At 35.9% G+C, this 13,180-nt stretch overlaps 1 protein-coding gene across 1 annotated transcript; it reads left to right on the forward strand.

Moving 5' to 3' along the window:
* LOC18596012 (ABC transporter G family member 35) lies at positions 2,706–11,545 on the forward strand. The gene is made up of 21 exons (XM_018123413.1): positions 2,706–3,318; positions 4,420–4,629; positions 4,712–4,796; positions 4,933–5,092; positions 5,186–5,262; positions 5,395–5,448; positions 5,859–5,949; positions 6,523–6,824; positions 7,032–7,630; positions 7,758–7,918; positions 8,030–8,139; positions 8,270–8,423; positions 8,525–8,680; positions 8,783–8,955; positions 9,093–9,425; positions 9,518–9,892; positions 9,998–10,131; positions 10,223–10,450; positions 10,576–10,747; positions 10,921–11,175; positions 11,273–11,545. The coding sequence occupies exons 1-21, from the start codon at positions 2,867–2,869 to the stop codon at positions 11,543–11,545; spliced, it is 4,554 nt and encodes a 1,517-aa protein (XP_017978902.1). The 5' UTR covers positions 2,706–2,866.

A 13,180-nucleotide genomic window follows, 5' to 3' on the forward strand; every position in this document is an offset into this window, starting at 1 on the left:
ACACAATTGGAACGCCATTAAAATTTTTAAAAAAAATTGTCAATCATTTTACACATTACATACTGTGTTCTAAAATTTTGCTACACGCCTTGTTGAAAACATGTTGTTACATGCCATGTTGAAAAAATTTTTTTGCACGTCATGTTGAAAAAAATGTTACACGCCATGTTGAAAACATGTTACATGCCATTTTCAATAAAAATGTTATACGTCATGTACTAAAATATGTTATTTCAATATACTTTTTACACGCCATGTGCATTAGAGATGTTACATGCATAGCGTGTAACAACTTTGGGCAATATTATAATGATTTTGCTACACTTCATGTTTACTACACTACATCTCATGTATAGACAAATTTATGTGACAAGCCATGTGTTTTACATGTATATTGTGTAACAACTCTGGGTAATGTTCTAATTTACACACAAAGTTTCAAAAATTAATGGGTTGCATTAATAAACTCAATAATATACCTTGATATCATATCTGCTCTAGGATTTGTATATCCATGATGATATGACTAGATCTGAAAGATAGACCTCAGCACGATGATGATAGTATTCAATAGAGAACTGAGAGAGCTAATACAGTTCAGAGAATTGAGAGAGTTGAGGGAATTGAAATAGCTGAACATTTAATTTCTTTATAGCGGGAGGGAGATATCGAGAGATTAATTTTCTAAAAATGTTTTTTAGGGTATTTTGATCTATTTATATCAAAATTAGATAAAAACAATTAACTTTATATGAGAGCTATTTTTACAATCACCTTATAAAGAAAGTTATTTCTTATAATTTCTTCTAATTTTTAAGTCAAGCAAAATAGATTCTTTTTCTTTAATAATTTTGCTTCGAAACCGCCTCCAAAGTTATGACGATGATTGCACCTGTTGAAAAACGTGATTTAAAGAAAGGATATTTAAAACTTATTCATTCGGTTTGGTCATCTGTGGAAACTTCTTGATATGGCCTTAGAATATCATAAATTCAATGAATGATATATCAATTGTGAATCTAATATTTCTAACTCTAATATGCCAGAAATGATCTCAATCAACCTTCCAATACTTTCTAATGCGTCACAATCAAATATTTGGAGCAAGAAGTAGCGTACAAACAAGTTGCTGTACCCATGCTTTGACCCTTGGAAAACTTAACAGGTTATTCCTGCTAAAAGGAAGATGAAAGTCTGGGTTGTGACTTTTCAAAAACCCTTTTCTTTTTATTATCTCCAAAGGGGATTATATGTTGTCAATGACGAGATCCATTTATAGAAGTTTTGGCCTCTTATTCCCAATGGTCTTCAAAGGTGTTCTACTTTATTTTTTATGAACAAAAAAAGGAAGGTTCTGCCTCAATTCGAATAGTCCTTCACAGTTTGTGCAAAGGTAGAGATAGAGTACGAATAAACGAGGAGGAGAAAAATTAGAACCACTTCTGACTTCACCAACCATCTACCGCAAAATAGAATAAGCACCAATTTGCAGAGACATTGTACCCCACCTACGTTCTCTTGCCATCTCCTCTCACATCAACTCTCACAAGAATTTGGCAAAATTATTGGATTCCAATGTTAGACCTTCCATTTTGAGTTCAATAACTTTGAATTATTGTTTGTCTTTTGGGTTACTTCCTTTGATTTTGTCTTTGTAACAGTGTGAATTAACTTGGGTTTGGATTGAATTCTTTTCTTTTTCCCTTTTTATACAGTAGTATAATGGAAGCAACAAATTAGACATGTGCAGGAAGGCCGATAATAGTGATACAATTAATTATCAAGTGCTATGCCATTTTTCAGTTGGTGCATTTGTTTTTTTTGTAAATTGCATGCTTTTGATCTAACACGTACAACGAATTTTTAATTTTGGACCTTCCACGTAAAAAGCTATCGTTTTGTCAAAAAAAAAAAAATCAAAATCTAAAATCTATAAGCAAATCGAAGGAAAGAAAAAAAAAATTATGTTTACATGTGAACCAATGTTAGTTGAAAACAGAGGACCCTGTTTGGGCCACAAGCAATGGAAACACCCAGAATTGACTTGTAATTATGTATTGACCATGTTGCATGAAGGTGCATGGGATGTGAGTAAGGATTACAGCCCATCATGTTTGAACATTATTCATTTAATTCAAAGAAAATAAAAATTGAAAAGTATTCCCCCAACAAACCTCACACCTCAGCAGCCTCTCCCCTTTTTCCCTCCACCTCTCACTTGCATGTATATATACTTTCATTCACTTGGAATGGACTGGCACCACTTCTCTACACCTTACAACAATAGAAGGTGAGAAGGAGAAGAGAGTGAGAAAAAAGAGGGCGTACCTTTCCAAGAATTCTTGGAGGCAAAAGTGCAGCGAAGTGAGAAAAACCAAATAACTCCACCAACCCAAAGCTCTATCTCTCTTTTTCTCTCAGGAACCAAGTATAGTTGAGTTTTGCATTTTCCACGGTGAGTGCTTTTCTTGCAATTCCTTGAGTTTCTTTTGTATATATTGGTTTTGTTTGTTTGCAGAGAAAACAAAAAGAGAAGAAGGGTTTTTAAACGTTACGACCAAGTGTTTCGATCCTTGTGGCTTTTCTGTTTTGCTGTTATTCAGCTACTTTTTATAGCCTTCAAGAATTTCAAGCACTGGCATTTTTTGACGTTCAGATGTTGCTTTTGCTTACAGAGCTTTGAAAATCTCATTTCAACAAAATTAAAAGTGATTTTTATTAGGCTTTCATATGACCAAAAGAATGTTAACATCCAAGCTCTTATCTTCTTCCCTTTCTAAACCACTTCCTTACAACCAAACAACATATATTAGCACTTAACAATTTTCACATGTCACTCTAAATTCTAACTTTCTTTTGTTTCTTTATGATCTGGGTAACGTTCCATTTTCCCTCTACAATAAAAATCCAGGAAAAAAAAAACAAGAAACAAAAAATGGATAGTATAGAAAGGGCGCGAAATCCCAGCAAACGAACAGGCCATAGCAGCATAGGCAGGAGCCTGAGCAGGAGTAGCTGGAGTATGGAAGATGTATTTTCAGGTTCCAAGCACTCCAGAAGAAGTAGCCGTGTGGATGATGATGAAGAAGCTCTAAAATGGGCTGCAATCGAGAAGCTACCCACTTATGACCGGTTGAGAACCAGCATCATGCAATCCTTCGTGGATCATGAAATTGTTGGAAACAAGGTGGAGCACAGAGCAGTTGATGTAACAAAGCTTGACATGGATGACAGACAAAAATTCATCGACATGCTCTTCAAGGTTGCAGAGGAAGATAATGAGAGGTTCTTGAAGAAGTTTAGAAACAGGATTGATAAGTAAGTTTGTTCTCTTGTCAAAGCTCTAGATTATTATGTTAGGTTTCCTTTCTTTTCTGATAAGGCATAAAGGAACTATGGCTTTTAATACTGTTCAGTACAAGTCACCATCTTTCAACCCTTCTAACCTAATTTCATTGCCAAAATTTCTTGTTTAGCATTATGATGATGTGAAAACACCAGAATTAGATTATTTCTCAGAGAAAATTTTTTAATTTTCTTTTTGGTCAAAAAATTAGATTCATTGCACAAACAGCTAGAAGCTTACATCAGTCGGGATCACAGCCCCAACATTACAATTTCTAACATAATAAGCTCAATACAGTCAGGAGCATTATCATAGGAAACAAAATCTTCCTCAAGGTTAACTCCATTTTTTTGCGTTTATTGGCGGCTGTAATATCCTAATAATTATGCCTAGTCTTTCTTTTTGATTGTTAGGAATTGCCTCCAAGTCTCGCATAGGTTGTTGGTTCTGTTGAACTATATGAATTCTATATATTACCATACGTTTCATACTTGTCTCTGTCATTTATTTTTTTATAAACAACAGTAAACGGCTCTTTGTCTTAATTATGTTATCTTTTCCCTCTATTACTTCAAGAAAGTTCATATTGTTTGGAAAGCAAAAAGGAAAAGAACTCAAAGCTGGGCTTTCGCCTTGATAATTACAGCATGTTACTATATTTTGTGGGATCCATTGAACTAGTCTGCCTAGTTGTATTGTTTTCGCATACTTTTCTTGCTGGACCTTGCTTGAGTCAGTCATTTTCTCATTGAAAGACAAACAAATTAAATCAAAGCAAGAATTTTTGTAAACTGAATTTGTGGTGGGAAGGAATCAACACTTATCTCTTTCTTTTCTCTTCTCTTCTTAGAACAATTGTAATCAAATATTATTAATCCTGTCTCAGCAGGATTGACTTAAATCAATGCTAACTTAAACATCATTATTCTGCACTTAATTTATATCTTTAAAATTTTCCCGAAAGTTAAAACGTTATTTTTCTCATTACAAACAATATCAAGAATTGTTGACAATAATTCACAACTTTTACATGTTATCTCTTAATTAATTACCATATTTTCTTGTGATCACAGGGTTGGAATTCGACTTCCAACTGTGGAAGTGAGGTTTGAGCACCTGACAATAGAAGCCGACTGCTACATTGGCAGCAGGGCTCTTCCTACTCTTCCAAATGTTGCTAGAAACATTGCAGAATCGGCTCTTGGTATGGTTGGAATCAGACATGCCAAGAGAACAAATCTCACCATTCTTAAAGATGCATCAGGGATTATTAAACCATCAAGGTGAATTTAAACGCCTCAAGTTACTTCACTACAAGGCCTAATCATTTATTTTGAAAATATTGATATACCTTTCTTTTTTTAGGATGACACTCTTACTAGGTCCACCCTCTTCTGGGAAAACAACCCTTTTGCTGGCATTGGCCGGCAAGTTGGACCCAAGCTTAAGGGTTAGTTACAATCAATTTTTTTTTTTTTTCCCCAACAACTCTGTTCAACTTGATTACATATATCTTCTAGTCAATATCAGTAACTTCAAGAAATCTGGAAAAGGTAAAATGGCTGATTTTTCCATTAATGAAACAGGTTAAAGGAGAAGTGACCTACAATGGATATAGACTTAACGAATTTGTTCCTAGAAAGACATCTGCATATATCAGCCAAAATGATGTTCATGTTGGAGAAATGACTGTGAAAGAAACCTTGGATTTCTCAGCAAGATGCCAGGGTGTTGGGACTCGATACGGTAAAATTATACCACAAGTGCTCATAATTATTTAACAATTTGTAGTACATTGGTTCATGATTTACCAACGATAGAACTGTTTTGTTTTCATAGATCTCTTAAGTGAGCTTGCAAGAAGGGAAAAAGATGCAGGAATTTTTCCTGAAGCTGATGTAGACCTTTTTATGAAGGTAAACAAAATAAAAAAAAGGCAAATATTTGTCATTGTGCATAAAGTCATGCACATGTATGAAACTCTTCTGATAGTCTATTGTGTTGGTTTTACATTCATTTAACATCATCACATGGCTTTGAATTTTCAGGCAACTGCGATGGAAGGAGTTGAAAGCAGCCTTTTCACTGATTACACTCTAAAAGTAAGTTGAATCATTCCAAACTCTTCTTCCTTTGAAAAAGGAAAAAAAATTCTCTTTTTAGCTTTCCCAGCTCCTAACTTTTGCTGCAAGAATACTTCTTAGGATGTCATGTTTATTTTTACCAAATCTTATAAAAAATAACGTCTTTATGACTTTCTGGCAAATAAGGTTCGACTATATCAAACAAGGCCTTCTCCCATCTAATATTTTATAATTTCTTTGTCAAAAATTTCTCCTCACCTACTCTCTTCTGACTCCTGTCACCAATAATCTCGTCGGTGGATAACATGGGCCATAGCTTCTCTAATCAAAAACAGTAAATAATCTAGTTGAAGAGTACAGTTACCAACCGTGGCAGTAATAAATATGGAATTCTAACAACCCATTCTTGTTCCTCTTGAATTGGTCAGCTTTTGGGGCTTGACATATGTAAGGATACCATTGTTGGAGATGAGATGCAGCGTGGAATTTCTGGAGGACAAAAGAAAAGAGTAACGACAGGTTTGATTATTATTTTAGTCCCTAACCTTCTTTAGTATTAAATTTGCTTTTTGTTTTTAATCCATAATGTTCTCTTGTTTATCCCATCTAATAATTAATCAAACCATTTTTTGCTTCAACCATAATTGCCTAAAAGGCATGTGGGAAACGTTCAAAACCCATTTGCTTGATGTGAAAACTAAGCCAAATATATATTCATTGACCAAAATCTCAAAGTTGATCTCCCACCAACCCCTCCTTGGGGACAGAAATGTACCTTTTATTTTTTTTTGAAAGGTAACGGGAATGTACCTTATTTTCCAGAAGATAGAACGCGCAGTTTTTTCCAGAGTGTTTAATATTATATATAGTCTTAATTTTGTCTTCACTTTCACATCAAAAAATCTAAGATAGAATAATGAAGACAGCATAAGATACATAGAACCGGAGCACTAAGGATTCATATGTTGCCAGAACAAAAGAAGTTTAGGATATGTTTAAGAATCGGATATAAAATGAAGCCCATCAAGATAAGTTTATCTTCTTAATGTAAGTTTTATAATAATAGTAATGCAATGATTTGATTAATTATAGGGGAGATGATTGTTGGTCCCACCAAGACCCTTTTCATGGATGAGATATCAACGGGTCTTGATAGCTCCACGACATTCCAGATAGTGAAGTGCTTGCAGCAGATTGTTCACCTTACAGAGGCCACAATCTTGATGTCCCTACTCCAGCCTGCTCCCGAGACTTTCGATCTCTTTGATGACATCATCCTCTTATCAGAGGGCCAAATTGTCTATCAGGGTCCACGCCAGCATATCCTTGAGTTCTTTGAGAGTTGTGGCTTCAAATGTCCTGAAAGGAAAGGAACCGCTGACTTCTTGCAAGAGGTAAAATTGAAGCATGATTAGTTCACAAAATAATAACTTGTCAAAGCGAGGCCCGCAGCCCAACCTTGAGCCATTTCGAATGCTGGCAATAAGTGGGCAAAGCCTGATTTAATTTGGGCTAACTGCTGCAAGTGGTCTTGACTCTTAGGTGTCATTGTATGAATAAATTGGTGCAACATAAGCTGACAACGAGTGAAATTGTCACAGGTTACCTCAAAGAAGGACCAAGAACAATACTGGGCAGATAGAAGCAAGCCATACAGATACATTACAGTAACTGAATTTGCAAACAGGTTCAAGCGCTTCCATGTTGGAATGCGGCTAGAGAATGAGCTCTCCGTGCCTTTTGACAAGTCAAGAGGACACAGAGCAGCATTGGCCTTCCAAAAATACTCGGTTTCCAAAGTGGAGCTTCTTAAGGCCTGTTGGGACAAAGAATGGCTATTGATCAAGAGGAATTCGTTTCTTTACGTGTTCAAGACGTCCCAAATTGTTATTGTGGCATTCATCGCGTCCACAGTGTTTTTGAGGACTGAATTGCACACTAGGACTGAGCAAGATGGGGCAATCTATGTGGGTGCACTTTTATTTGCAATGATCACAAACATGTTTAATGGTATCCCTGAGCTCTCCCTCATGATCAATAGGCTTCCAGTGTTCTACAAGCAAAGAGACCTTTTATTCCACCCTGTCTGGACTTTCACTCTGCCCACTTTCCTGCTCCGGATTCCAATATCTATTTTGGAAACCACTGTTTGGATGGTTATAACGTATTACTCTATCGGATTTGCACCTGAGGCCAGCAGGTAAATTGAATCAAGCAATTAATTACATGTCATTATACTGATCAGAGCTTTTTCTTACTTGAGCAACAAGTTAAATAGCAGCTGAGGAAATAGTATTAACATGCCAACCCCACGAATATATTGCCAGGTTTTTCAAGAACTTTCTGTTGGTGTTTTTAATACAACAAATGGCAGCTGGGCTCTTTAGGCTCATTGCTGGATTATGCAGAACAATGATCATATCTAACACTGGTGGAGCTCTCACTCTACTACTTGTGTTCTTGCTGGGAGGTTTCATCATTCCTAAAGGTAAGCATAAAACTATATAAAAAAAGTTAGGCATTAAACCTCTTCACTTTTTTATGATAAAAGGCTTACATCGAAAGGTTAATTAATATAGTGTTGCTTTATTTATGACAGGTCAAATTCCAAACTGGTGGGAGTGGGGTTATTGGGTTTCACCTATGAGTTATGGTTTCAATGCCTTCACTGTGAATGAAATATATGCTCCAAGGTGGATGAACAAACTGGTATGTTATTCAGCTTTCTTGTTCTGTAACAAGCAAAAGCTATGAATTGGTTGTACATTATGAAAAGACACTTAAATTTTTTTTAAGAGAAGAAAGCAAGTTACAAGCAGAAACTTTGGCTACAATGCAGGCTTCAGACAATGTTACGAGATTGGGGGTAGCAGTACTTAGGAACTTTGACGTTCCCAATGATAAAAATTGGTTTTGGATTGGAGTAGCTGCTCTTTTAGGGTTCACAGTGCTCTTCAACATCCTCTTCACCTTTGCGCTCATGTACCTAAATCGTAAGTTTTAACATTCTGTTACCTAATTTGTTCTCCTTCTTGCCTATCAGTGTCTTCCTTTAGGTAGCTAATCTTCTATATCTTATTGGTTGGCATAATAGCTCTTGGAAAGCGACAGGCCATAATTTCTGAAGAAACAGCGGAAGAGCTGGAGGCTGGCCATGAGGGTTCTAAGGAAGAACCAAGGTTAAGGAGACCAAGATCAAGCAAAGATTCATTTCCTCGATCCCTATCTTCTGCAGATGCAAATAATTCAAGTAAGAAATATAATGAAATGGACTGTTTTGATCCTGTTTTCTATTTTAAGTCAGTTATCGATATTAATTATTATGTTCTCCATGTCAACCGAAATCTTTTAGAAGAAATGGCAATCCGGAGAATGAGCAGTCGGACCAATCCCAACGGAATGAGCAGGAATGATTCCTCGCTTGAGGCAGTGAATGGTGTTGCTCCCAAGAGAGGAATGGTTCTTCCCTTCTCTCCTCTAGCAATGTCCTTTGACACTGTCAATTACTATGTTGATATGCCACCCGTAAGATCCCTTTTCCACCCTCTGGAACACTCATTTCTTCATCAATATGATTATCGCCCAAAAGAAAAACAAAATAAATGCATAAACCTTATAATTGCTGCCATAGAACATGATTTAAAAATCAAGCATTTAAACAGGAAATGAAGGCACAAGGAGTTGCAGAGGACAGGTTACAACTACTTCGGGGAGTAACAGGTGCATTTAGGCCTGGAGTGTTGACTGCACTAATGGGAGTCAGCGGAGCGGGAAAGACAACATTGATGGATGTTTTGGCAGGAAGAAAGACTGGTGGATATATCGAGGGTGATATCAGAATATCTGGATTCCCCAAGAAACAAGAAACCTTTGCAAGAATTTCTGGATACTGTGAACAAAATGATATTCACTCACCCCAAGTTACTGTCAGAGAATCCTTAATTTACTCCGCTTTCCTTCGGGTTCCTAAAGAAGTCAGCAATGAGGAAAAGATGGTAGGTTCTGATTTATGTAATTATCAGTGAACTGAAGCATGGTATTAGTTATTTAATTTAGTCTCTAAACACTATTTGCTGTTGTCTTCTAGATTTTTGTGGATGAAGTGATGGAACTGGTAGAATTAGACAACCTCAAGGATGCCATAGTTGGGCTGCCAGGGGTCACAGGGTTGTCAACAGAGCAAAGAAAGAGGTTGACAATTGCAGTAGAGCTTGTTGCTAACCCCTCAATCATTTTCATGGATGAACCAACATCTGGCCTTGATGCGAGAGCAGCAGCCATCGTCATGAGGACTGTCAGAAACACTGTGGACACTGGAAGAACGGTTGTCTGTACCATTCATCAGCCTAGTATTGATATATTTGAAGCCTTTGATGAGTTGCTATTGATGAAGAGAGGAGGTCAGGTGATTTACTCAGGACCATTAGGCAGGAATTCTCACAAGATCATTGAATATTTTGAGGTATATAACTATAGCAAGATACCTTATATTTAATACACCAATTTAAGGAGAAAACCAAAAAAAAAAAGAAGCATTATCTGATCCCCATCTTATTCACCACTGCAGTCAATTCCTGGAATCCCCAAAATAAAGGAGAAGTACAATCCAGCTACATGGATGCTAGAAGTGAGCTCTGTAGCTGCTGAAGTTAGGCTTGGAATTGACTTTGCTGAACACTATAAATCATCATCCTTGCATCAGTAAGTCATGCAATAGTGATACTAATTCAATTGTTTATCAAACAACTTTTTTTTTTTTTTGCTTTGAGCTAATATATGTATCTTTGAACAGGCGAAACAAGGCTTTAGTCAAGGAGTTAAGCACACCACCTCCAGGAGCTAAAGATCTCTATTTTGCCACTCAGTACTCACAATCCACATGGGGTCAATTCAAATCATGCCTTTGGAAGCAATGGTGGACTTATTGGAGAAGTCCTGATTATAACCTTGTCAGATACTTCTTCACTTTGGTTGCTGCCCTCATGGTTGGTACTATTTTCTGGCAGGTTGGGACTAAAAGGTCAGTACCTATTTCCTGCTTACAGAGCTCAAGTTCTTATTCTTTCATGTCTGCAACAGAATCCAGTGCTAGACAAAAGGCTTACAGACCGTTTACATTATTTTTTCCTTTGTTCCATGGTTCAGGGAGTCCACAACTGATCTTACAATGATAATTGGGGCCATGTATGCTGCAGTCTTGTTTGTTGGAATTAATAACTGCTCAACAGTACAACCAGTAGTATCCATTGAAAGAACAGTATTCTATCGGGAAAGAGCAGCTGGGATGTACTCTGCATTACCTTACGCCCTTGCACAGGTGAGGGGAAGGGTTTTATCACATGCATTCATCATCTGCTCTTCATAATTTTTCACATTCCTGCTATCTCATTATATGTGAATTTAACAAAGTAGTCCTCTTTAATTTCCAAACACAAATGACTGACCTACAGAAACTGCTTAATGATTGAACTTTAATTATATGTCTTGCAGGTTTTTTGCGAAATACCTTACATATTTGTTGAAACAACATACTATACACTTATTGTGTATGCTATGGTGAGCTTTCAATGGACAGCAGCAAAGTTCTTCTGGTTCTTCTTTGTGAACTTCTTCTCTTTCCTGTACTTCACATACTATGGAATGATGACTGTTTCGATCACACCAAACCTTCAAATAGCAGCTATATTTGCCTCAGCATTCTATGCACTCTTTAATGTTTTCTCCGGCTTCTTTATTCCAAGACCAGTAAGTTTACTTCTTTCACAAGCAGTTGTGTTTTTAACCACTTGTTAATCATCCACCATCAAGGCTGATACAAATTCATTACTCGTTGAAATTTCAGAGAATTCCCAAGTGGTGGATATGGTATTACTGGATATGCCCGGTGGCATGGACAGTTTATGGACTGATCGCGTCACAATATGGAGATACTGAAGACACCATTAAAGCACCTGGCATCGTGCCTGACCCTACTGTTAAATGGTATATTAAAGACCAATACGGCTATGATGCAGACTTCATGGGGCCAGTTGCTGCAGTTTTGGTTGGCTTTGCAGTGTTCTTTGCCTTCATGTTTGCCTACTGCATAAGGACACTCAACTTCCAGACAAGATAAAAAGCAAATTTATTAAGGAAGTTCTTGTTCAAGCATGATTTAGTACTTTCACAAACAAAAGTGAATGACCCTGTACATACAAAAAGAAAGCCATCCAAGATTCATGTATGGTATTTATCTATCTAGGAATCACAGATGCTGTTTTGAGTTTAAAAGTCGCGTATGCATAATAGTATAGATGATGACGATGAGTTTAGTTTGCAAAAATCTTCCAGAGTTGTACCTGGAAATGTAAAGTTTTGTTGGATAATAAAATCTTAAGAGGAACAAATTGTTTCTATTCTATGTGGCTTAATTTGTTCAAGTTCAATCTTGCATGCAGCCTATTAGTTTCCTAAATTATTCCCTTCAGCTGTTTCATTTTAGTCCTTATTGGATTTAAAGACACAAAGGCAATTTAGGATTTCAGGATAGGAAGAGTGAAGTCGGGATCTAACAGGCCTCAAGGTCAGGGCATTATATAGCAATTTTGATTCTTTAAGGCCTTTCCCATATCTATGTACGAGGCAGTGAGAACAGGGTCCTCCCCCCACTATGGAAAATAGCAAGAGGTATCCTTTGTAGCTCGTTTTTAATTCCTTAATCGGACTGGTGCAAACAGCCGACAACTTTCCTCATCTTTCACTCATTGCCTCCCATCTTCATCGTCTAGCTAGTCCTTTCCCACACTTTCCTTCAAACCCCAAGGACTAGGACTCTCTCCACTGCTCCTCTTACCTGGAAAAAAGTTGTCAATTTTCTTTATTTAGGTGTGTATATATATGTATGTATGTAGAAAGAAGATTAAGTGACAAATGAAAAGGGTTTTTTTTTCCTCAGTAAATGAAAAGGGTTTATTAATTGTAACTTAGAATTTCGATATTTATTAAGAGGATAGGATATCTCCATCACTAGTAGATGTAGTAGTTGGAATGGCATCTTTAATTGTCGAATAATGCATGTATATCATTGTGTTGACTGACTTTTGAATTTAAATCTTTTATTTATTTATTAAAATCATTGAATTGGAATTTCGTGTGAAACACTATAGCAGATGAAATTAATTAATACCAGAGCGTAGCCCATTCTATGCGTTGGGTACAATTTTTTTATATATGAATAAGATATGAAATTAATTTATATTAATAAAGATAATTATTAAAAACAAAAAATAATTAAAATATCATTTACTAATTACATTATAATATATAAAGATAAATTTTTAAAAGTCAAAAGATATTATAATGACATATTAAACTTATTCAAAATGAACTTGTTATCAAACTTGAACTTATTGGATCTTCACATTACTATCATGTATAGGCAATACTATTACTAACAGGTTTATATAATGCATTGTTAGGATTTTTTTTGTTATTTCTTGCATTGTAATAAAAAAAGTTATAAAAAAGATAAAATTATAAATGTAATCAGTAAAAAATTTAAATATTAAAAAAATAATAACGAAAAATAGAAAAAGAGAAAAACTACAAAAAATTGAATCTCAATTTTTTCTCAATTAAAAAAACTGGCCATTATTTTTTCTCACTTTGTTCTTTTTTTTTTTCTATTCTTTCCTCCCACATCTCACTCTCAACCCAGACTTACCTTTCTTTCTTTCATATACGTACGGATCTCCATCCCTTTCTTTTACCC

The sequence above is a fragment of the Theobroma cacao genome, chromosome 6 (assembly GCF_000208745.1).
Source record: "Theobroma cacao cultivar B97-61/B2 chromosome 6, Criollo_cocoa_genome_V2, whole genome shotgun sequence".
NCBI lineage: Eukaryota > Viridiplantae > Streptophyta > Magnoliopsida > Malvales > Malvaceae > Theobroma > Theobroma cacao.

Coding starts and splice junctions, on each gene's coding strand:
- LOC18596012 (XM_018123413.1), top strand. CDS start 2,867: ATGATCTGGGTAACGTTCCATTTTCCCTCTACAATAAAAATCCAGGAA. Junction 8,956..9,092: donor ACTATGTTGATATGCCACCC/GTAAGATCCCTT, acceptor GCATTTAAACAG/GAAATGAAGGCACAAGGAGT. Junction 10,451..10,575: donor TGGCAGGTTGGGACTAAAAG/GTCAGTACCTAT, acceptor TCCATGGTTCAG/GGAGTCCACAACTGATCTTA.